At 51.4% G+C, this 24,026-nt stretch overlaps 4 protein-coding genes across 4 annotated transcripts; 1 reads left to right on the plus strand and 3 right to left on the minus strand.

Moving 5' to 3' along the window:
* The first annotated feature begins 265 nt into the window (after positions 1–265).
* EV422DRAFT_239586 (uncharacterized protein) lies at positions 266–4,535 on the plus strand. The gene is made up of 12 exons (XM_053065639.1): positions 266–569; positions 633–664; positions 741–852; positions 919–1,057; positions 1,121–1,153; positions 1,212–3,159; positions 3,232–3,337; positions 3,393–3,537; positions 3,626–3,667; positions 3,750–3,907; positions 3,973–4,169; positions 4,239–4,535. Exons 1-12 carry the CDS (start codon positions 499–501, stop codon positions 4,274–4,276), a joined length of 3,021 nt encoding a protein of 1,006 aa, XP_052928669.1. The 5' UTR covers positions 266–498; the 3' UTR covers positions 4,277–4,535.
* EV422DRAFT_239513 (mitochondrial carrier domain-containing protein) lies at positions 4,451–5,998 on the minus strand. The gene is made up of 5 exons (XM_053065637.1): positions 5,483–5,998; positions 5,218–5,412; positions 4,809–5,144; positions 4,606–4,742; positions 4,451–4,534 (listed from the first exon to the last, which is right to left on the minus strand). The coding sequence occupies exons 1-5, from the start codon at positions 5,795–5,797 to the stop codon at positions 4,465–4,467; spliced, it is 1,053 nt and encodes a 350-aa protein (XP_052928670.1). The 5' UTR covers positions 5,798–5,998; the 3' UTR covers positions 4,451–4,464.
* A 1,166-nt stretch (positions 5,999–7,164) lies between these two features.
* Positions 7,165–8,575, minus strand: EV422DRAFT_492641 (Serine/threonine protein phosphatase PP1; the record flags this gene model as incomplete). Its single annotated transcript, XM_053067617.1, has 6 exons — positions 7,165–7,278; positions 7,368–7,654; positions 7,719–7,895; positions 7,968–8,198; positions 8,264–8,395; positions 8,521–8,575. The coding sequence occupies 6 exons, from the start codon at positions 8,573–8,575 to the stop codon at positions 7,165–7,167; spliced, it is 996 nt and encodes a 331-aa protein (XP_052928671.1).
* A 1,729-nt stretch (positions 8,576–10,304) lies between these two features.
* Positions 10,305–23,890, minus strand: EV422DRAFT_583866 (dynein heavy chain and region D6 of dynein motor-domain-containing protein). The gene is made up of 12 exons (XM_053073422.1): positions 23,652–23,890; positions 13,044–23,591; positions 12,873–12,982; positions 12,753–12,811; positions 12,256–12,693; positions 11,975–12,180; positions 11,773–11,911; positions 11,418–11,710; positions 11,266–11,346; positions 11,055–11,197; positions 10,794–10,990; positions 10,305–10,725 (listed from the first exon to the last, which is right to left on the minus strand). Exons 1-12 carry the CDS (start codon positions 23,817–23,819, stop codon positions 10,373–10,375), a joined length of 12,735 nt encoding a protein of 4,244 aa, XP_052928672.1. The 5' UTR covers positions 23,820–23,890; the 3' UTR covers positions 10,305–10,372.
* Positions 23,891–24,026: the final 136 nt, after the last annotated feature.

Raw genomic sequence — 24,026 nt, forward strand, 5'->3', positions numbered from 1 at the left:
TGCTGGATTTATGCCACACGAGGGGGAAGGCACCCACGGAGAGTGTCGAGGGCTCGTCTTCCAGGCTCCCATTTATACCCAAGCCTGCCTTGTCTCTCAGTCTTGCTCTCCACAACTTTGGCCGCTACGGTCGGAATTGAATCTGAATTAGCGGGATGACCATGCTCAGGAAACATCTCGCCTCTCCCTGAGCATGATCTCCACATATTATTGGCCGCCTGAGCTGGTCTCCACATGGACGGAAGTTGGCTGGGCTCAGTGCTCACTGACATCTCGACGCGCTGTCGAATACGGTCACGACGTCTTCCGCTGCAAGTCGATATTAGCTAAGCTTATTTTGACGCGCTCAAAGCGTTCAGAGGCGCTCGCAAACGTAGGACTTCAAATCCATTCCTGAAAGCCATAGTCTTCCTCAACTTTACCTGCGACTTGATAGAAAGTATTCAGAATTTATTTCACGACAAGGCCCTTAAGGAAGACCGTAGGCATAAGCCTCGCATGATGTCCCCACCTCAAACCGCAGAAGCCGTCTCTGCGGAGAGCGCGAGACAAACCGTCCTTGAAGAAGAGTAGGTCGTTTTGCCGTTTGTCAGACAGCATGTGTCAGAATAATAATTGACGCCTTTCCACAGATATGATGCAGATTACGAGCCAACACAGGAAGGTAGTAGATGGCTAGCAATCAGGTCTTGTATCACGCATTTACGTTGGCTCACGTCGGTATCACCTATGTTCCACAGAGATCATTGACTATGCCAAGTTCCTTGGAATCGACACGGAGAAGGAGAAACATCTGCTATGGATTGCTCGAGATTCTCTGAAAGCACCGTTACCCCCAAACTGGAAGCCATGGTAAGCCAGCCGTCCATGTCGCAGAAACGAAACATCAACCTGCTAACGCTGTATATTCCCGTCCAGCCAAACGGATGACGGAAACATCTACTATTTCAACTTCACGACGGGAGAGAGCATATGGGACCATCCTTGTGACGAACACTATAAAAAGCTGTACGAGACCGAGAAGGCGAAGGGTGTCCCAGGCTCTGGTGCCGACAAGGTAAGGACAGGCTAGCTCCGCGGTCTGATTCTGAGCCACGACCCTCAATCTTGACTCGAGCAGGGGAACGACAGCGTCGGTGGGAAGCCTTCCAAGGTATGTAGCGTAGCGAGGTTCCGGATGGTACCCACATTGCTGAGACAATTTCATGCAGCTGGCGGCATTTCCAGCATTACCAGCATTGAAAGGCGGCCCCAGTAAACTAGGAGCTTTGCCAGCTCTCGAAAAGGCGAAACCAGCACCTGCACCGGTCCCGCTGAAAACGGGCATCCCACACCTGGATGCCGACAATTCTGAAGATGGAGACGAAGTAGATAAAGATGATTGGGATGCGTTCGACGACGAGGATGATGATGAGATCATCGACAGTGTCCTGCGGGGCAAGGATTTGACGCGTACGCAAAAGCCCGTAGCGGTAGCCACGGCCAAACCTGCTATTGGCGGGCGAGATAGAAAGCCTCTGAACGATGATGACGACTTTAATCTTAGTTTGAGTGTGAGTTCGATTGAAGACGAGGGTCCCGCTGCCATCAAATCGACACAAGCTGCAACAGCGACTGGAGGGAACCTAAAGAAGCTGGAAGCGCTGGAAAGTGAGCAGAAGGAGTCGCTCGAGAAGGAAACAGAGAAGATTCGGGACAAATATAAGAACCAGGTTGAGGCGGCAGAGAGGGAAGAGAAGGAGAAAAGCGTCAAAGTTATCAAGGGAGTCAGGGAGAAGTACGAAACTTTGGTGCGGAATGCCGAGGCCGAAGAAAAGAAGAACGCTGACGACGCCATCGCAAAGTTGAAGAAGGATAACGAAGACAGATTGAGGAAGGCCGAGCAGGAGGAAAGGGAGCGGACGGATCAAGCCATTCTGGCTTTGAGACAGAAGTTCCAACGAGAGCTTGACAAGACTAAGGAAGAGGAGCGCCAATTGCTTGACGAGAGGACAGCGATCAGCACCGCAAAGGCGAGCATCGACTCGGAGATCTCAGACGTTGCTCGCCAGAACGCCGAGGCGCTAAGGGTTGCACGACAGACTGAAAGCGCCAAATACGAGCGCGAGCTAAGCGCGATCCGTTATGAATTTGCCGAGAGGCGAGCGACAGCTGAGGCGGACGAAAGGCGCAAGCTGGAGAAGGAACTGAAGGACATGCGTTCTCGTTTAGAGAAAGACGCAGAGGAGGATCATCGCAGAGCTCTCGAGCGTGCCAAGGAAGAGCATCGGAAGGAAATAGACGAGCTGATCAAGAAGCTATCAGCTGAACGAGAGACGCGTGAGCGGAATATGCGTGATTCGAATGAACGTGATGCCGACGTCCGATTGCAGAAGGTGCGACAAGATGCAGAGGCTCGGGAAGAGAAGGCACGACAAGAAGAGAAGGAGCAACAGGAGCTTCGTCTTCGCAATTTGAGGAAGGAGTGGGACGCGCGAATCCGCGCCGAGGAAGAGAAAGTGAAGCAGAAAGAAGAGGAATTGCGCGCGAAGTTGGACATTTTGAGCAATGATGGTCATGACAACGACAGGGCTTCTGAGTTGGCCGCCTTGCAAAAGGTGAACGAGATGACGATCGCGAATCTGTTGGCGCAAAAGGAGCGCTTGAGGGACGAGCAGGAGGAGCTTGATGCGCTTGAGCGCAAGCTGAAGCATCGTAGAGAGGATATTGTTGATCAGCTGGGTGCCATGTCGGAGAGGGACGCTCTTCCGGGACTGTCCAGTAGCGCACGGAGTCATCGCCGAGACAGACCGCGGTCCGAGTCGTACGGTGAAGACGATTATGAAGGGCAAGCGAGGCTAAGTTCTGTAAAAGACGAGCACGCTCGGATTCGAGCTCTTGAGAAAGAGCTAGAAATCAAACGGCACCATCTCACCGAAGAACGGTCGGCCCTGCTTGACATCGAGAAGAACTTGCTCTTGGAGCAAGCGCGGGTTGAGCGCCAGGAGCGCGCTGCCGGAGCGGGCAGGAGAAGCCCTAAGAGGTCTACAACAGATAATCAAGTCAGAAAACGAAAAGCGCAAGTGCAGCAAAAGCTTAGGAACGTCGCCGCGTCGCTAGCAGATCCCGATGACTACTTAGAGAGCAACCGATACAATGTTGGAAAAGAGGAAGATGAAGGTAGTCTATCCTATTTCGCTCGAGGCGGTAGTTGACGATGTAGCTCCTAACTCATCTTGATGATGCCCTCAGTTTCCGATGGTCTTTATGAGGGCCCTATACCCGTGGACGACTCAAACGACTCGGATGTGGACACCGAGCTATCTCGATTGGAGCCTGTGCGGCATTCACCGCCCCGGTAGGACACATATTCCCATACGGGGCCGATAGCTTATTTACCTTTCGAACAGTAGGCGAGATGATCAATTCACAGGAGAGTCCCACGTTCGCCAATTTAAAACGCTTCTGAAGAAGCACCAGAAAAGTCTGGGATCTCAACAACGCGGACTCATCGATGCGCAGGCGAAGTGGCAGAAGGATATCGCGGACATCTCCTCGGTATGCACGCCAGTGACATAATCTATTCCTTCGTCCTTCTCCTGACGGCGTTCGCACTCGTCTTCCCAATCTTCATGTTGTCATCAAGCTCTTAATCAACGCGAATAACGACTATACGGGCCATTCTCAGGTAATTCGTGGGTTCCTTTCCCTATGTTGGGGGTTTCACCGTATACGTATAAAAGATCTCACCAAAGCCTATCGCACTATAGCGTTCACCACATCGTAGCGAGCGAGTAGCTAGTAGCGCTGTTGAGGGAGAATTGGGCGCGCTTCTCGGCGCGCTCAAAGCATCAATCGAATCCAGCGAAAACGGACGGCGCGGGAGAAGCGCGAAAAGGGCGATGGGTATAGGTAGTGCGACATACAGGTATTACCGTGAATGAGATAAGGTGGTCAGGTGGAGATGTTTCATTGACATTTTACGTTCATCAGTCCTACGCGGTCATCACCAACGCGAACGTCACACCCCGAACCTAACTATTCTGCAACATCCTCCCGTGTCGTTGACTACGCACACGCCCGAGACCCAGGGAATAGCGCATTGGCGTCACAGCACAGGAAACGAGCCTGGGAAGTAGGCCATTCGAGAACCGCAACGTTGCTTGCAGAGCATAACGCGTGGCTGAAAGGTATGTTCATGCAAAGCTACGGTGATGAAACCCTTTGAAGCATGCCAACGCTCTTTGATTCAACCGCAGGATTCCTCGCTCGTCATTCCGGGGTCCTTAGTCGTTGATGTCGTCATGTCTTAACCAACATGAAAGTCGTCCGGGTACCAATCTGCTATTAATCAAGCCGTCCCCTACTCTTGCTCGATCTACTGTACCTACTCTGTATATATCTAGAGCTTCTCTGCAGGGACGCGGGACGTCTATACATCATATAACAGCCGTCTAAATGGTTCATCTAAGACCTGATGATCCTCTATAAATCAATCCACCGCCCCAACTTCTTCAGTTGCTCAAAGAATACGAACGTGAGAATCGTGTGTGGTCTGCAAGTAGAGTTTAGTGAAGTCAGGGGTCCAGTTTCATATCGCGGATAGGCTGCGCGGAGGTTACTGACCCGATGCGAAGATAGTGGGCAAAGAATCCTTTGTAGAGGGCCCCAAAGCCTTCCGCCTTCACACTCTTCACTAAACAATCGATGCCGTTTTTGTAAAGAGCACCTTGCTTGCCATCAGCGGCCGTTTGCTGATTGTACTGTAAGAGAGTCCGAACGGTGAGAAAGTGAATACGGCTAAGTCGTGCTCTTCACTCAGCTTTTACCATTCGTGTGCTGGCTACATCAAACGGATTCATGGCGAGACAAACGAAGAAGCTCGTAATCGCACTGGCTCCCAGATGCAATGCTAATCCTCCGTGTCCATCTTTCAAATCGAACCACCCTGACCTTGCCAATATGTTCTTGAAGGACTCATAGCTGGAGAGTTGAACTGCCGACCCTACTCCCGTCCGCAACATCGCCGCGTCTGCTCCTCGCCACAAGCCGCGGATGCCTTCCCCTGAATAGATCCGCCGCAGAGCGCTTATAGTCCCTTGTTGCACATAGCTATGCTGCGCCCCCACCGCCGCATTCTTTGCTGTCGTATATGATTGCATTCGCTGGGAAAGCACGCGTTTAAACGAGAAGTGCATGGGGATTCCTTGACACGCAATGGCCTGCGTCTCCACTTACTGTCTTCACCAAGTATAACGGTGACGCTATACTCGCTCCCAAAACTCCAGATGTGGCCCCTCCCAGGATCATCGCTGGCAGCTGGTTCGTCTGGTTCGATGCCGACACAAAATTGATCGCCCGCTGATAGCCGTTTTTGATCGGCTCGTACATTCCGAGTCTACATCCGTTCAGCAGCACTTGATAGAAGTATGCCTGAGAATAGGAATGCATGAACATATTGAAATAAACTCCCACTATGCCGTGAGAAACCTGGCTATCTTACAGGTCCAAGTCCACGTTGAATGCCCCGCAAGCCTTCGTTACGGGCGATAGTGACCAGAGCCGACACTGCACTGGGATACGGGCGGTTCGTTGGCGTCGCGCCCGCCGCCAAAGAGCGCCGCTGTTCTAACTCTCCTTGAAGTTGCAGCCTCGTTTTGACCACCTCCCACGGGTTCGTGAAGGTAACCGCCCCGCACGCTGCTAATGCACCACATGTGAATTGGACGGCGTGGTGACCAAAAGTCGAAGCGGGAGGCAGCACGGCCGCTGCTGTTGCGGTGGCCGCCCGGGTTGATACTTCTGTGGTATTGGACATGTGGGACGCTCAACGTCGAAGCAGTTGAAAGTTCGATCCCGCTACGTTCCTGTATCGAGCGGTCTAGGAGTCCCCTAAAGTTCAAAGATCGGGCACAACGAGTATTATGCTGTCCTAAGCTCTCTTAGAGATACAGTCTCTATATGCGGATTCTGCAAGAGACTCTTTTCTGTGAGACCTCCGAATTGTTGAATATACGGCTACGCTGGAAGTTGGGAGTCTGAAGTGAACGGGAAGAAATTGAGATAACGCGACGCATTGCACGCGCCAGCTGCTCTTTGACGCATTCGACATCGCCACGGACATCAGGAACTGACATTGTCACAGGTAGCTGGCTCGACATCGGGAAAGTGAATACACCGGGGCAATGGCTGGTATGCCGCCAGCGGCGAACCACGCACATCGAAGGTCAATTCCGCCATGCGAAGTCCGCCCGACGTTCTCTCAACCACTATACATGGTTTCTGAAGCAGAAACACCCGTGCTAGCTGATGGTAGGGAAAATCGTAATCGTCGTAAAAATGCAAGGACGAAATCAAGTCTGTAGACTCTGATAGTATTCCGGCCATGCATACCAGTACCGACTGATGAGGTTCACGGTTAGCATTTCTAATTCAGGGCAAAAACGAATCGCAAGTCCGCGCCACTCGACAGTACGACAAATCTTTAAGCTCTCAATTTCCTTGCGACCCAAATACGAACTGAAGCGGAGAGTTTTCCTTGCTCAGTGCCCTGCCTCAGGCGTTCCCCCTCTCTTTAAGAATCCACCTCTCTCCCTTGCCAGGAGAGATGTGTATTCGACTTCAGCCTTAGTTTGGACATGGAAAGAGCTTGAGACTCGCAGTATTTGTCTGCCAGAGGACACATCCTTGGATTCTAACGGCCCAGAAGTTTGGCTTACAGACGTGCACCACACGTCCCGCTGATATCCGGAAACACTTGTGTGAGAAGCTATTCCAGCCGTCATGCCATATTCCAAGAATGGAAGTGGCGCAGTCGATGGCGCGTGCAATGCGTCGCGTTATTCCAGTTTCGTCCCGTTAGCAAGGATTTGACAAGGCAGTTAAACGTATGATATGGGTTGAAATTTTCAAAAGTAATAACAAAACACAAAAAGATCGTCTAAAAGCGACGCCCAGTAATTCCTCCCACCTCGACAGTCGCCTTGCCTACAACCGCTCCTAAAACCCCTCATGTCTCATGTCATCTATTCCACCAGGACACGGCATTCTCATCCCATGCCTTGAGAGAGCAGGGTTGAGCCTTGGATGTCTTCCGAAAGGGGTTTCGCGTCGACCGCCCACAGTGGCGCTCAATGGGGCGTGAGAAAATGGGAGGTCAAAGGAATTGGGTTAGATACGGTGCATCTACATAGTTTTCGCCATCTCCTTCTTCTTCTTGTTGCGCGGTGGTGTCACAGGCCTTCCGGCGTTCATGCCTCCGTAGGCGTACTTTTGCTTCTTCTCTGCCGGTTTCAAAATCTGGGCGGAAGAGATCATCATGAGCGAATGGAACCGAAATACATCGGAAAGGCTTTCACCACACGCGTGCCATAATTTTCACAACGCACCTGGAACGAACACATCAACGTCTCGTCGACGCTCATCATAGCGCCCGCATTGTCGAATTCGCCGCAGTAATTTGGCGCAGAGAACAACGTGACCAATTGCCGCTTTGCAAAGAATTCGTATCCGTCCTCCACTACTTGATGTGCGCGGCAAATGAGGTCCAAATCATGCTTCTGTAGGAATCGGGTAACCACATCGGGTCCAAACGTAAAACTGACGCCGCGATCGTTTTCACTCCAGCCAGTGATATCCTTGTCAGGATCCGACCACAGAAGATCACAGAGCAAGCCTATTTCGCAAGTGCTTCCCGTGAGTGATGTTCCAGGAGTGTGCTGCATGAAGGTGGGGCATACCTGTGTCAGGGACGTCCGTAGGCCTCATAACTCGTCGAATCTGCTCCATACTCTGGAGGTCTGGGGACAGACCGCCATGCATCGTGAAGATCTTCTCGTCAATAATGGCCGCGATGGGAAGGCAGTTGAAGCAGTCGGTGAAGGTTTTCCAGAGCTTGATGTTATACCGCCGTTTGCCTAAGCGTCAAGTTCATGTTAGCTCCATATGTCGGTATTGCTCAGGGCTTTCGTGATCATGAATGCTCCTACATTCATCGTAAAAGCCATAAATACGGTTGATACTGGCGCATTCGTGATTTCCACGCAGAATGAAGAAGTTTTCCGGGTATTTGATTTTGTAGGCGAGAAGAAGGCAGATGGTCTCCAGGGATTGTTTTCCTCGGTCAACGTAGTCACCCAAGAACAAGTAGTTGGCTTCAGGTGGGAAACCGCCGTACTCGAACAATCGCAAAAGATCGTAGTACTGTCCGTGGATATCACCTGATACGATACGAATTTGAGCCTCGGATGCCATGTGTGACTGCAAGCTGCCAAGATAAACTCACCGCAGATTTTGATGGGGGCCTCTAACTCGAGCAAAATCGGTTGGCTTATGAATATTTCACGAGACTTCGTACAAAGATATCGGATTTCGTGTTCAGCGAGTTGCACTTGTTTCCCAGGCCTGCTCCCTCGAACTAGTGTGGCGAATGACGAAGGATAGAGAGAGAAGTGCGTCAGCGCTGGGGATCCTGATTCTTGCTTCGCCAATCCCGGAATTGTAACCTGATGACCGGAATCGGACCAGACATGCAAAGCTTACCTTCTAGCAGTCGCTCGATGACAGAGTCAACGTCTACTTCCTGGTTTTCGGCCATTGAAAGAATATACCTGAAAACACCCGAGCAGGTCAGTTACCTATAGTACCGCTAGGGACTGGTAATCACGACCATCCCAAAATCGGCCCCGTAACGCCTTCACGCACGCCGGGCCAGCAGCAATAGTAGTGAAGTCACGTTGGTGGCTGCTATACTCACAAGTTCGAACGGGGTCGCTTCTGCTGGTCGAATTTCAGGCTGTGGCGCGAGAGAGGGGCTGTGGATGAAAGCACAGACGTGGATGTTGCTGGTTAGCCACGCTTCGAGTACACAACAGTTCCGAAAGCCGGTCGACGCAATAGAGCCGTAGCGCAACAGAAGGCTTACAAAGGCGAAGTAGCTCACGCACCTAATATGCAACACGAGATGACCTATAATTTCGAGAGGAGCGGCCAATCAGAGATGCACCAGTCGGTTTTATCGTAAATACAAGGCGCTGAAATGACGAGGGTGCGTGGCGGAAAACAAGAAGCTGTTGGGGCAGCTGACAGGACCGAACCGTGTGTGTGTGGTTATGTACCTGCTGCTGTGTCGTGGCCGGGTGGGGGAATGTGTGTATGTGCACCTTGTTTTTTCTTCTGGGTCTCGCTTGTCGGCAAAGCGCGCAGGTTGTCTGTGTCTCGAGAAAGCCGCCGTCGCTCTCCTATGATTGTCAACTGGAAAGGCGCTTCATGTGCTTGCTTTGGGCGCTTGGGGTGGCCGTAATCCCCTCACTTATTAGCGCAAGTCACACTACCCTAACCACAAACTCATCATTTGGGATCACCCTCCCAACCAGCTTCCCATCTAACGGCTGGCATAGCTGAAAGGTCAGTTCCATGTGGGGACCAGGATGTCGCGCCAGCAATCATAACCGCTGTTCGCTATGCAGCGGATACAGCGACGCCCCCATGGAACGACACTATGTCACTGCGCGCTGATTCGGACATGAGAATCGTGGTAGGATTCCTCATTTGAACTGAAATCTTTACGAGGATGATTGCACATCCGCATTTGCACCCGTTTCGTTTTCCTTGCACGTCTTCCGCAAGACGCTCGGTGTGTCCGGTGAGACTTCCTTGGTATTCGTGGCGGCGACACTCTGCAAGTAATGTAGGTGAGACCTTGGAAGATTTCAGACGGACGAGTTTACGCGGAAAGGAGTGCTTTTAGTTCACTTGAACTCACCGCCAACGGACAACTGCAACCGGAAAAACGAGACTTCTGCGACCTGTCGGTCTTACGCCTCTCCGGTGTTCTTTCTTCCTTGTTGAGGTGCACGGTATGGAATCTACGCCTATGCCCCGGTGCCTTCGCTCGCTTTGCTTTTGAGCTGAGCAGAGGACCTCTGGGGGGATCTCTTGGGGGATCGTGCTGCTGTTTATTCAGCAAAAATGTGCTCCAGGACCGTTTTCCACATGCCGGAGGCACGTTGAGCTGAGGGATCACCCATCAGATCGCTCCATTGCCTTCGGGTTGACCTTCGCTCAGCCAAATGCCCCCCTTTGCCCTCGACCCGGTTGCTCAGTACGTTATGCTTGGTCGAATAACAATTTCGTTGGGAGAATAAATCTGCTGCGGAAAGTGGAGATGAAAACGGGCAAGATACTGGGTGATCTTACAAGGATCTAGAGGCGATCAGGAATTTGGAAGGAGGGGCAGGAAGGAGCGGACGGGAAATACGCGACGAACGAGCTCGAGACATCCAGGAACGCATCATAACACATACGGCGAATTTGGAACCGAGCGCTGCACTGGATCTAGAAGTCTCTTATGTATGATGACAGCATATGTACAAGTGTATACAATCTATGGACATCAATCTGCCTTCAGGAATAGAGCGACGCCGGCGAGGATCCAGGCCTCGGCACCGGTAGTTTCACATGGTAGTCCAACATTGCAAACCAGTTTCTCCCTGGTAGGGCTCGTGTACAATGGGGTCTGGATGATGCCCCGCGTCCCTTCGGCTCGGTCTTTTGGCACCCACGCGATATTGCACAGGGGCACTTGAACGAAGGTAGGATCCTCTGCGTGGGCCTCCGATAGGCGAGTTCCGTTGAAGGACGCTCCTTGCAGAAACAGGCCATCTACAGAGATCATGGCTGTGGATGTGGAGAGCTGTTTCGAATCCCACGATGTCGTCAATTTGAGAGTGTCCATTGGTATCTTCACTGGGGAACGGACGTTTGCATTAGCCAAGTCGCCGTCACGCCGCACAAATCTACTTCAATGCACTTACGTTGGCGAGATGTATGTTGTCGCAAAGCGTTCAGGAATGTTACTGGGTTGAACAGCTTGGCCAGGCTCAGAGGCTGAGTAAATAAGGTGCCGGTGGAGGCTTTCTGCAGTGAGCTCTCCACCGATATCGTGTTTGACACGGCCTCTTTGAGAAATTGCTGAGGGATTTCCGGTCCTCCGTCCCATTTGGCGATCCAGCTATGATATAAGGACCCTTGTTAGAAAGATGTCAGACGCTTGGAACCCTTCTGCATCAACACACCTTTGAGGAGTTTCGCCGCGAATCAATGCATGTGCGACGCTTATCACGTCGTTCGTCAGTAACATCGTGCCTTTGATGACTTTTGTAATCGCTCTGAAGTCAGCGTCGATACGAAGCAGCAGAGTGATTGCATTGGTCAATTCCTAAAGGAGACGGGGAAGACGTTGAGCAACGTGTGCAAATGACAAACACGAGATCTGCATGGGCTTACCAATGCAAAAAATGATTCCGTAGGCGAAGCTTTTGGGTCTTGTTGGACCTTCTTCTGTAGTAGCTGTTGTCCACTATGCAGCTGATCGTCCGTCCGACAGGTTAGTATAGTTGAAAGTAGGCGGAGCGGATATAATTCAGAATTTCTCATACCTTCCGCCACAGCTGCAAAAATGGTCCGAGCTCTTTCGTCCAAACATCCTTGTCAAACTGTTGACCATGACTGTCGACTCGTCTCAAAGCCTTCAGCTGGGTAATGACTATCTGACTCGTGTTTCGTTGCAAAATACGGTCGATGTTGCCGGGAAGACCGAAAGATGTCACATCGTCGATATCCGGAAGATCCCCGATGAGAGATTGATATGCCGTGTGGTCGGTGACGTTTGGGAGTGACAAGCCCTTGCCCAGCCTCTTGGTCGGGGCTTTGCCAGCGATTGTGAAGACATCTGAAGCAGTCGGTGTTGGACGGTACTCGCGAGATATTCGGATTGGAGAGATATAAACGTACCATCGTTGAAGTACTCTTTCAAGTAGGTCCTCAGCTTCAAAGCATCATGAGGCTCGTCGATCTTTCCGCCGTAGATTGCGTTCTCCAGCAATCCATGGAGAACCTGCCATTGCGGAGCTTTGGCATTCGAGCACATTTTCTGTAACAGAGTCGACCTTGTGAGCCACAGTCAAATATAAGATGGAGAGAACCCAGAACTCACGCTGATGAGTTCTGCACTTGAACGCAGATCGGCAGCCGAGAACTCGTAGAATTTGTTCCATCCTTGAGGAATGTATGTCCTGCGTTCCTGAATGACCGCATGGAACCATGCTAGCCCGAACAGTGCCTGCGCTCGGTGCACGGGGCCATCGGCGATGAAAGCAGGAGTCCACGCCTCGTAGGTTCGCAGCAGATTGTTCTTCACGCCTATGACGTACACGAAACGATGAGATTAGCTGGTCGGACGAAACTGCCCGGACCAGATGCATTCCAAAAACTCACCAGGAGGAGCTTCAACCGTAATCTTGAGGCAATTCTGCAGCAAGCTGCTCGGGAAGTTGGCGTGCGCCTCTGAGGTGAGCCACAATCTAAACTTCTCATGTGGTTTACTCGAAGCAATCTCCTTTTCCAAAATGGGAAGCCAGCTGGTAACCAGGTGGACGTTCTGAAGGCAGACCCATCCTCCGCTTCTCATGCCATCTCGCAGCATCGATAGCGCGGTGTCACCTTGTCCTTGTCCCATGGCGACTTGATGGTATTTGCTTTCCCCGACTTCCTTCACAGCGAGTTCACGGAGCTCGTCTGAGGGATCTGCTCCCGCAGTGGTGATGAATAGGATCGGCTCGGTCGGAATGGACTCTTCGCCCGACATTTTGGCCAGGTTCATCGCGGCTGGTGCGAGGGTTGGTAATCCCATGACACCGCAACAGAAACTAGTCACTGTTCCCGCGAATTAGCATGGCATCCAGGATGCAGAACGAGGTAATTTTTTGACTTACTTGCACTCAACAGCCGGTCCGGTCGTAACGCCTGGACAAGTAGTACTCTTTGGATTCCGCTGAAAGAATGGGGTCAGTGCAGAGTTCTCGCCTCATCAGTGATCGCCGGTTGTGACTAACCTTAGCTTCGGTACTGGACCCTCAAGTTCGCATTTGGGATGCTTCAACCATCTTGTCCAGAGCGAGGAGTCGGTTTTCTGTAATCTTTGCACAAGGGACGGCAAAGAAGTCTAGAAGCATCGCGTTAGCCTTCCCGTTCCCGGTTTAAAGAGGAGCCAAATGTCCTCATACCTCGAGCTGCGTCCAAGCTACAGCGCGCTCGGCAGGGACCCATCCTGGAACCTCATCCACGTGCGTCTCTTCGACCGACACTATAGAGCCGGTTAGAAGCTCCCATTCATTCTTGTCGAACAGCTCTGGATGCAACGAATGCACAAGATGGAGTGCAAAACCATGCCGATCCGCTTTGAAAATTGAACGTGAAATGTAGTTGTACGAAGACTTTTCCAGTATCGACATCAATAACTGCACACGCAGCTCCGTGCCGTCATTAGTTGCCGAGGACTCTGCTCCCAAGGCTTGCGAATAAAGGCGCAAGAATGAGGAAAGCGAGAACCGATACATGTTGTTCAGCCTTGCGAGATCAGCCATGGCAAAGAACAGCAGGCTTCCGAAGCTGGATAGCGGCGCGAACTTGTCTCTTTCCCTATCAAGCGCTTCCTGCAGCCTTCGCGATTCTTGCAAACCATTCGCGATGACGCTGCTTTTCTGTTGCGTCTCGTTCAAAGAATCTATCAGGGTCTTGTTCTCCAAAATGTTGCCCTGTGAGTTTGCGAGTTCGGACAGTAACGACTCTTCCAAACGAGCCAGCTGAATCTTGAGCTCTTCCTCATTCTTCAAAAGCTTCATTTTCTCGATCTCGAGTTCGGGTTTCTCGTGCTTCAGCGTCACGCCGAGAAGCTGTCCAGCTAACCCGGCCCTCGTGACGGTAAAGTTAATGTCTTGGATGTACCCCTCGGCGTACGTGGGGATGACAAAGTCAGCCCTACGAGTCACAAGGTACAATCGGAAAGCGTCGTTGTAGTCAATGGTCTTGTCGCCCATCTGCAGGACTGATCTAGGCCCTTGCTTCTGCAAATCCTTTCGCAATAGGGGAAAGAGCAAAGGCTCGATGTCGGTAACCTCTTGCACGACTAGCGTCTTTCCGAACCGTATCCCCAATTCCAGAGAACGGATGAAGTTGTCATCATGTTGGTTGACAATTTCAGGTTTCCGCTCAGCGAGATGCGTCTTCAACCATGCTGCTGCCTGGCCGGATGGATCCACAATCAGCGGAGTAGTGTTGCAGTTGATGATGATGGCCGCATTCTCAACCGAGAGAACATCCGCTGGCAAGCCTTCAGACTTCCAGATCAACTGTTCGCTTTCGGTGGTCATCGCTTCTTTGAAGCTGAAGTTTGGAATATCCACGATCTTTTGCCATTCGGAGATGGTTCGGCTACGTTCGTCTTCCGTGGCGCCTCCTAGGTACGTAACACATGCAGAAGCCAGTAGGGTGTTCATGGCTAGCGTGCGGAGGGATTCATTGATTTCCTGCACTTGGATGGCCCATCGCTTTCCTTCGCCTGAAAGCTTCTTGAGCAGACCCTGGGCCGCCTTGATCGTAAACTCAGCCTTTTCCAAACCCGCACGGAGAACCTCTGCATCTCGCGTCTTTGACGAGAATCCTGCCTTCAACTCTGCCACACGGCTATCCACGATTGCTAGTTCGCCTCTCAACTTGTCGACTCGTTCGCGGGAAGTATCCAATGACTTAGTTAGGCGATTCAAATCCGTTTCCAAGGGTTGAATCTTCTCGAGAATCGCCGAGTACTGCAGATTTGCCTTCACCCAAGCAGCCAGCGGGGCGGCGGCCACTGAGACTCGCTTAATAGTTGCTTCCTCGAATGAATCCCTCTTTTCCTTCAGTAGTTCGCCAACGGAGACCCGCACCTGTTTATTGATACTCCGAGCGTCGAAGTTCATGATTTCTTCTTTCACAGTGCGCTTTCCGAGGAACGATTTCATGCTATTCCACGACATGTCCAATATGCCCATCATTCGCAACACACCCTCCAGAACGTCTCGGATGGCTGGTGGAGGCGCTCTCAGCGAACGAATCTCGGATAGACTATCCGAGCGAATATCGCCCACAGCCGCCTTGGATGCTGTGACGAGCGGCTCCACTTCCGCAAGCTCCTGCTCAATGGCAGCTTTTCGTTTCACCATCTTTTCTTCTTCTTCTTTCAGCTTGATCGTCAGCTGCTCCATCTCCTTCTTTTGTTCGGATGCGTTGACCATACTGTCGGTGATTTGCTTCAGGGCCACATCTGCCTCGCGCTGTTTCTCAGCCAGTTCTTCCCCACGCTTTTTCGCATCAGCGGAAAGTTTATCGACGTATTTGGCAGCCTCATTGAGCTTTTTCAGACCCCCTGACAGATACTTCTTCTTATGGTCAAATGATGCTTGTCTCTGACGGAAGATTTGCTCGTAGACCGTCATGTAGTTGCTGAAATGCCGGGGGTTGATCCCTTTCGATTTATACTCAGAAAAGAGCTGAATGATCATCTTGATCAATTTCTCCTTATCTGCGAGTTTGGCGAGAACATCAGAACGCTCAAAGCCTGCTTTAGCAAACTCGAACATGCTCCTGGGGGCCCAGGTCTCCACCCATCCGATTTGAGATCTGGTGTAGAACGCTGGATTCGATTCGCAATGTTGCACAAAATCTGGCGAAGCCGAGTCCATGAGGAGGACGACATGAAGATTCCTTCTTATGCGAGTGACAAAGAACTCGAATAAGCTGCCTCTATAGCCCTCCTCGGAATGCTGATTCTTGAGAGAGCCGAGCACGGCATCGAGTTCATCTTGCGCATACAGCCCAGGAACTTCGCCACCGCTGAGCAAACTATTCAAGCTCTCGAGTATGCTTGCATCCTGCAGGTGGTGGTCTTCCATCACCAGCACGGTCTCTTCACCGTTGACACCCGTCGCTTGCAGTATCTGCTTCAGGTCATTGGAGAACTCCTTCATGCTATAGCCACGCCCAACGCTTGGTGACCAGAACTTATGTTTCAGCATGTGATTGACAATCAACACGGCCTGCAGGCGACCAACCCCAGGGCGGCCCGCGAGTAAGAGGGAACCTCCAGGCTGACCCAGTGCCCACTCCGTTAGAGCAATCTGCTCGACGGTTTCCGGAATCAGCGACAGATTCAAATCTCTATTGTCCCGTTCGAAGATCTTGAGTGCATCCAAGATGTTTTTTATGAAGTCCTGTTTGCTCACTTCTGTCAGACCCCTTCTCCCATGGAGATTGATTCTAGAGGCCGTGCTAAGGGCCGCGGTGTAGATTTTGCTTTCAATATCTACTTCGTGGTTCCACTCATTGCGGATGATGCCATTGAGCGAGTCAGCGAATCTGGTCTTCGTGCTCGATCCCACAAGACGATCTTGGAAGAGTCGGCGAGCCTCATAAGCGATGATGTTGAGCAGTTCGTCCTGTTCCGAATGCACTAGCTCATAACGTCGAATCCCCATGGTCCAGCGGGTCAGATCCCGAGGAGTGAAAAGATAGTGAGGCTTGACATCAGGTGTGTAGTGTTGGCGCAAAAAGTCATACACGGATAGCATCGTGGCCGCCAACTTTTGCACGTTTCTGGGCAATGTCCAAACTTTATGACCGGGGAACGCGTTGGCGAGCACAGGCTGAAGCAACAGCCGATAAACCGATTGAAGTTGATCGCGGTCGGTATACGTGATGAAACTCTGTCTTATGACGGAGGTGAATCGAGTTGACAGATCGTGCCTTCCCATTGTGGCGGAAGGGTTCATCGAGGCAACGATCTGGATATGCTCAATTCCTATCCACTCCAGATTGCTGTCGTAAAACCCTTGGTACGTCAGAAGTTGCTGAAGAAACTGGATCAGCTCCACTGTCGCATACTTGTCGGGTTTAGGCAGATTGATATCTTTGAGATAGATGATCAGTCGATCCGCATCGCGCGGCCGCAAGACCCTACCGGCACTCGTCTGAGCCGCGGTGCATGTTTGCTTCAGCCGCTGTAGCACATGACTAGACTTGGTTTGCGCACTGCAGTGGATCATGGCGATGGCCGTTGATTTCAAGGACGAGAAGCAATGCCGGAGTAACATATGCTTTCCAGCACCTTCCGGGCCGACCAAAAGCACAGGTTGGTTATCCACGATCCATGGCATCACAGTATCGAAAGCTTTGCGAATGTCTGGAGTCAGAACGAGCGGGATGTTTTCCAAATCTTCGATGTCAACCTTGATGTCCGTTTGCTCCTGCAGAGAATACTGATCCAGGCTCCCGTTATCATTAACGAAGTAGTCCAGAGTGCGTTTTGGATCTTGTGACTCTTCGTTGGCCCACCGGAGAAGCTCGTTAGCAAATTTCAAACGATCTTCGATCTGAACGTTTGCCCCTAGCCCTCGAATCAGGCTATAAAGGAATTGTATGTGTGTGCGAGTGCTCCCAAGCTGCGAAAGTCCGTTCATAACTAGTCCGACTTTGCTTGTGTCGGTGACCAGCTTGGCATTGGAAAGAACCCAATCGATACTCCGATAGAAGTACGCATCGACCCACTGAGACAGCTGTGCGCGGGCATCCTCATGCTGCTTCAGAATCCATCCCTGAACCAGGGCCCTGATATCCAGTGTTTCATCGGAAAGATAGATCATACCCATTCGACTGACGGTGGCCGGGGACGCAAATGTGAGATTGTGGGTTTCAAAAATGAAATTCACGTTCGGTCCAAACTGGATCCGCTCGCCGCTCGGCATCGTCAACAATCGATTGTCGTCCAACACGGAGTTCAATGATTCGACCCATTCGGGATCAATGTCTCCGTCCGATATGACCCAAGTGTGCACATTCGTAGGCTCCTTCACCGCTTGGCGAGAGGCGGACGTCAGGACACCATCAAACCATTCACGTGTATCCATGTCCATGTGGCCAAGAAGCCGGTTCCGCTCAATAGCTTTGGGATTGAACACGTGGTAGCGGAGTGATTGGCCGACCTTCTGCCATGCCAACCGTAAAACCCGCCACAAGGTACTTTTGCCCGATCCCGAAGGGCCTACCAAGACAACTCCCATCCTTTGCTTGCATGCTTGATAGAATTGATAGATTTTCTCCGCTTGTGACTCTATGTAGATCAAGTTCAACTCGGCATAAGCCGCCTTCACAGCAACAGCCAGATCGCGGTAGTCTACTTCTTCTATGTTGACGTCCGGAAAGATGTCACTCATTACGCCTTCAAAGCGCAGGCTGTCCGCGAACGTCAATTTGGAGAGAGTATTGACCCTGAGTGCCTTGACGACGACACAACGCTCGCGCTCGGGGTCGATTGTTCCCGAACGTTTCTCTGCGTGCAACAGACGGCCAGCGAGGCCCAACACGGCTTTGAGGGGACGCAAACCCCAATCATAGTGCTGCTGCTGCGACAATAGTTGTTTGCACAAAACAAACACCGACACGACCTTGGCTCCCAGATCTTTGCCCCGTTGAAACCCTTCCGAGAACAGAATCACCTCCGAAATCAACTCGTTGTCGGGGTGTGTCATGGCAATAGAGCGGAACAACTGCTTCAGGTTGTCGGGTAGCTTCTGACGACCCCCGTAACCCTTTCCTGCAGGGTTGAGTGTCACAAAGATTCCGGAATTCTGATCCAGGTTCACGACTCGGCCGAGGAGATCAACCGATGCTGCTTTAGACTTTAGAGCCGCCTGTATAGTCTGGATCTGCTGCGAGACCGCCGATAAAACCGCTTCCTCAAGGCGGTTGAATTCATCGAAACATCCCCAAGCGCCGCATTTCACCAGCCCGACGAAGATTCTTCCCATGCTTTTATAGTCTATGCCTTCATCGCAGTTGAATACAAGAACTTGCCGTCCGAAAAGAACACCTAAGGCCTTGACCGACTCTGTCTTCCCTGTACCAGCAGGCCCAAATGGATTTCCGCCGAAGCCGCTGGCCATGCCTTGCGTTAGCGTCAGATAACACTTATCAGTAAGGGGCGTATGTACAAGCTTCGGAGGAATACCCTGGTACTCGTATGTGTAGAGGAACTCCGCATCGTTCATCTTCATCACACATTCATCATCTGGATTGAAATAAAAGCGCAGTTGGCGTTGCCAGGTCCAGTCTGAGACGGTCTTGAGTCCTGCTTCCTGCAGTTGCGCAACGATATCGCTGAAATGGATGACATCCAGAATCAACGACTTTATCTTCAGCTCTGCCACGTTGCGGTCTGCGACGTTCTCTACCGATGCAGGATCAAATGTTGTATACTCATTCAAATGTTGACGGAGATCGTGTGCCAGCTGTGTAAAGCTCCCGCCGTTCGCGATCGCCGTCTCAACGTTCGCCGTGAAATGCAAGTGTTCCGTCAACGACAAGATCTGCAATGGATACTTGAACAGGTCGGTGATCGACACGCATTGCTTCAATAGATGCTTCAGTGTGACTTTCATCTCTTTCGCAAAGTCCTCTAACCAAATTTCGACGTCATCGGTAATTTTGACCGGTGTACGCAGCATCACTGTTTCTCCATCGATGCTTTTCATGGCGACAATGTTCCGGATGTCCTCGTCAAATTGTACTGAATGGACGCCAGCAAACAACTTTTTCAGGTGTGCCTGGATCACAATAGGGTTCTTCGCTTGCCCTAAGATCTCCAACAAATCCTCGTCCCCGATAAAGTAAAAGCGAGGAAACTTCTCCCGCTTCTGCTCAAGGAACTCATTGAGAGCTTTCTGGCACCTGTCCAGTTGGTCGACCAGCGTGCTGAGGACGTCGTTTCCGCTCATGTGAGACAACAAGGACACGACCCTAGAGTCACGAGCCACATTGACCATAATTGCTCGAAACTCTGCGTCAATCCTCTCGAATCGTTGCTGTTCATTCGGAAGAGATCCTCGATTGAAGATTGGCTCAAGATAGACCCAACGGCGTTGCACGGAGTTCAAATTTGAGAGATTGGCCTCCAGCTGAAAGAGCTTCTTCTCCCACAGAATAGCCCGGTCAGCGAAAGCCTTGTAATATGGTGAATCTTTTAGCGAGGATAGTAGAGACTGATTGTCACCGACTTGCGTTAGCAAGTCCTTCCAGTCCTTGATCAACTGCACATTGTTTCCTTTCACATCCTGATAGTCCGTAAGTGAGAAACTCGCGCTTGCACCCCACATATCCAGCTCCTGAATTGCTTCGCGAATGGAGATCTCCCCTTGTGCCCGGCTATTCAGTTCTTTGATCTCGTTAATCTTCTCAAGCACCATGCCTTGAGCCGCGAGAATGTGCCCAAAAGTCAATTCTGATAACGTCGTTCCCCTGGGCAGGGCAAGCATGCGGAATAGTTCTGCCCAGTGCTCAGTGGTCCACGAATCACCGCGCAAGAATTTGAGAACCGGGATGGTCTCGCGATGCTTATCGACATCCCGTAAGATTTGAGCTGAGACGGGGTTCCCTGGCTTTCCTTTGAAGAATTCGATCCATTTCACCAAGGTATCCTCGAAAGTGTGGATCTTATTCCGGAAGCCTATCCAATCCTCTTTCCGCAATACATCCATCTCGCCAACGTAGTTGGTGTACGTCTGCCACATCTGCTCTGTGGCATGAATGTCAGTCACAAGGACTTCGAGTTCTGGGAATTCGGGCGCCTCAACCCCAAAGTGAGCAGAATCGCTTTTGATTTTCTCAGCGGTCTTTTGCATTTCCGCAAGTTCCGTGCTCCTATCTTTCACGAATGCCAAATTTTGAGGCGCCGTGTCGAAGGCGGACGCATCGGTAAAGCTTGGCTTCAGCTGCTGCCATCTTTGCGTGAATTTGGTCACATCTGTGACGAACGCTTGGCATCTTCCATCTATTTGCGTGCGCAGAAGGTCGACTTGCTCTTTGATCATGATGTCATGAGACTCGAGCATGATCTCCAACTTGTTCCAGCGAGCTTGTATTCCCGAGACATCGATTCCGGAACCTGACACGGCCTTGAGAAGTCGGTTTTTAGCGTCTGCCGACTCAAAATTGCTCCGGATCTCTGCCTGAGAGGCTGCCAATTCTTCATGGCGAGTGTTAGCTTGCCCTATTTCCGCCAGTGTCTGTGGCCTTTGACTCAGCGTCTCGGAACCTTTCGTGGTGAATTCGTCGATGACTGCCATATGCCGAAGAACAGCCTTCCTCAGCCCGCTAACCATAGCGTCAAACATCCGTTGGAGATGGTCATCAATAGCGGACTTGATCGGCAAAGTCGAGATGGTGATACAGTCAACCTTCACCTCTGTCGGCAAGACCTCCGACTCTTTTCCTTTCAGCTTGATCACGCGAAAGTTCTCCTCGTAATCGGGAACATCCAGCAGAACATCTTCGACAAACTGATCGAGATCGACGGTTCCCAGAATGACCCAATCCTTGAAGATGTCCTCTACCTTGGCGAGATTTTCGAACAACTTGTCCGCCCTCTGATAGACGGATACCAGGGCGGACGCATTGGAATCAATCATGTGTTTGAAGATCTGATTGTCACTGAGGCCTTTGAATGTGGCAGGGACATTGATAAACTTCTTCATCTCCCTGTAATACTTCGCTCGTACGTCTTCAAATGGCGGACGGAACTGCATGCGTGCTTGTTTGTACTGCAAGTCGATTTTGATTTCGGGGAGGTAGACGTGCAAGTTCTCCAAACCAACTTTGTATTGATACTCCAAGGCCTTGTATAGTTGATAGTCCCAATGGTTCCGCCATGTCAAAGTGTCCTGCATGCGAATCCCATGCTCCTGAACAGATGCGATCATAGTTCGGATGTTGCTTAAAGCGTCTTTCCACTTCGATTGTCCTCTGACCAGGTCGACTCCCATCAGCCCTATGACTTGGTCGCACACAGCCGAATGAAGTTTCCGTAATCTACGATTCATCAAAGTCAATTTGTCGGCCGCCAGCTGGATCTGAGTGATGTAGCCTTCGAGCTGGCTTGGTGGATTCCACGAGCCTTTTCGTTCGCTGATGACAGCACCAGCATCCCCGGTCGGGCTCTTGATTAACCTTTCGAAAGCAAGAGCCGAATCCAGCAACATGGCTTGTTGTGAAGGCAGCATCTGCTGTTCGATCGTGTTGTAAAACTGTGCCACTTGTTTGAGAACGACGCCATGTCTGTAATACTTCTGGGCGTTCTCCGCAATCTGCTGAACCTGCGTGGGTACGGCGAATCCCATCGACAGTAGCTGTCGAACCTCTTTTATCAGTGTCAACGTCTGATCACTGTAGTGCACTCGCAGCTTCCCGTTAGATTCTTCGATCTCCATCATCTTGCCCCCTCGATCTGGCGCAAGAAACCCCTCTCGATCTGACATGGCAACCTCGACGTCGGCCAACCAGTCCGCGAACAGCTCCTGTTCGTATTTGCGCAAGCTATCATGCAAAGACTGTGACGCATCTCTATAGGCTGATCGCCCGTCAATGCCTTCTTCCATGAAGGCCGTATGCTCCTCGATCTTGATGATCGCTTGCCTAGTCCACGTTAGCCGCCTTAGAAAGTTGGGAACATTTCTGCCTTTCGGCTCCTTCGCATTTATCTGCCTTTCTTTGAACGATGCCTCAACACCTTGCAATTGGTTGATCAATTGGCGAACTAACGATTCTTTCTCGGAAGCAAGCTCTCTCGAGATCGTATCCCTCTTGAGAAGATCGGCGTATCTCTGAAATTCGCGTAGCAACTGCCCTGGACTCCCCTGCAGACCAGCAAACAGTGCACGTAAGGCCGTCGCTGCTCGATGCTCGACCGGACTTAAAGCTTTCGTGAACACTAGAACGGCATTCTGCCAAGCTGATTGGGCGTATGTGTTGACATTCAGCGGATGTGCTTTCTCTAGGGTGGCCAATGCCTCCCTCAGCCCCTTCTGCTCGTCGTCCGTTAGCAGCTGTGACAGCAGTTCGTGCGTCCCGCGGATATCTTGGATCTCTCGTAATCTCGTACTAAATAATGAGAGTTGATCGCTTTCATACGCCGGACCGTTCCACTTATTCGAGGTGTTGTGCGGCCAAAGCCGTCCCGTCAAATTGAAATGCGCCGATTTCCACGCCCCGAGAATCACCAACGACTCTTTAAGGTCATCCTTCACCTTTGTGTCGAGGTTGGTCAACACCCTCGCTTGTGCCAAATCCCCACGAATCTTGGATATAATTTGCTCCGTGGTGACCTCGAGCAGGTGCACCATACGATCTTCCCTATATGACGCATGATCCATCTGCCGCCATAGCTCATCCAGCACGTCCTGCGCCTGTTCCACGAGCTCCCCCGTATCCGAGAGCGCCGTGGAGCTCATCTTATCGAACTCGACCTTGAGCGGCTGCAATAATTGTTTGAATGATTCGGCGCGAGACCTTTGGGCCTTTCCCAATGTCGAATCCGCCGCTAGGTCGACCCAATATAGAAACTCATCATCCAGGGTGTGTATGTGCTTGAAATCCGACTCATCAGCCCCGTGTACACTGTTGGTCGCTCCTTTTCTAACTGCACTCGCGAGCCCATAATCGAGCTCACTGATCAGGTTTTGTAATCTGGCGTCGATGGACCATCGGGAATTGAGAAAGATGGGCGCAAAGATGGCGTGGATAGACCGGTACAAGGCGTTTGTGGGTGAATCAGAGAGACCGGTAACTTGTAATATGTCGGATATGTTCTCCGGGGTCAGTGCGACAGGCTGCGTCCTGCCTAATGCCACGCATCGAGCGGCTGCGCTTGGTATCGAGTCCAGATCGGAGAGCAACCGAGCATTCCTATTCTGCATTTTGATGCATCAGTACAAAGAAGTCCTCTAGCCAGAGGAAGACCTCCAAATAACCTCATCAAGAAAGACCTTTTCATCGAACGCAATCAACAGTAACTGCTGTGTTCCGTCGTTCAGGAACCGATCAAACTCGGAGCCGTCCAAGACTGAATCGAGTACATCAGCATTCGGAACTGCGAGAGCCGAGCCCACGAGCTGCTTGACCCACGCTCTGGTCTCCATAGTCTGTCGTTCGCGCTACGACTCTGGCTGGTTAAAGCTATCAATACGCGCCGAGGCTTCAGAGCAAGCCGAGCTCTCTGAGAAAATGCCGCGTCACTCACGCGTCCGCGCAGGCTTCAAACATAAACCCCCGGCAGTCATCGTTCTTGCGCAGTATCTCCCGGACGCGACTTGTGTTCCGCCTCTTTTTGAGACTTTTTGAGAGGC

The sequence above is a fragment of the Fimicolochytrium jonesii genome (genome assembly GCF_025526975.1).
Source record: "Fimicolochytrium jonesii strain JEL569 chromosome Unknown EV422scaffold_3, whole genome shotgun sequence".
NCBI classification, from domain to species: domain Eukaryota; kingdom Fungi; phylum Chytridiomycota; class Chytridiomycetes; order Spizellomycetales; family Powellomycetaceae; genus Fimicolochytrium; species Fimicolochytrium jonesii.

Coding starts and splice junctions, on each gene's coding strand:
- EV422DRAFT_583866 (XM_053073422.1), bottom strand. CDS start 23,819: ATGGAGACCAGAGCGTGGGTCAAGCAGCTCGTGGGCTCGGCTCTCGCA. Junction 12,694..12,752: donor GGACCGGCTGTTGAGTGCAA/GTAAGTCAAAAA, acceptor TCGCGGGAACAG/TGACTAGTTTCTGTTGCGGT. Junction 10,991..11,054: donor CGCGGCGAAACTCCTCAAAG/GTGTGTTGATGC, acceptor CTTATATCATAG/CTGGATCGCCAAATGGGACG.
- EV422DRAFT_239586 (XM_053065639.1), top strand. CDS start 499: ATGATGTCCCCACCTCAAACCGCAGAAGCCGTCTCTGCGGAGAGCGCG. Junction 3,338..3,392: donor GTGCGGCATTCACCGCCCCG/GTAGGACACATA, acceptor TTCGAACAGTAG/GCGAGATGATCAATTCACAG. Junction 4,170..4,238: donor GCATAACGCGTGGCTGAAAG/GTATGTTCATGC, acceptor ATTCAACCGCAG/GATTCCTCGCTCGTCATTCC.
- EV422DRAFT_239513 (XM_053065637.1), bottom strand. CDS start 5,797: ATGTCCAATACCACAGAAGTATCAACCCGGGCGGCCACCGCAACAGCA. Junction 4,743..4,808: donor ATGTAGCCAGCACACGAATG/GTAAAAGCTGAG, acceptor ACTCTCTTACAG/TACAATCAGCAAACGGCCGC. Junction 4,535..4,605: donor GCCCACTATCTTCGCATCGG/GTCAGTAACCTC, acceptor CTCTACTTGCAG/ACCACACACGATTCTCACGT.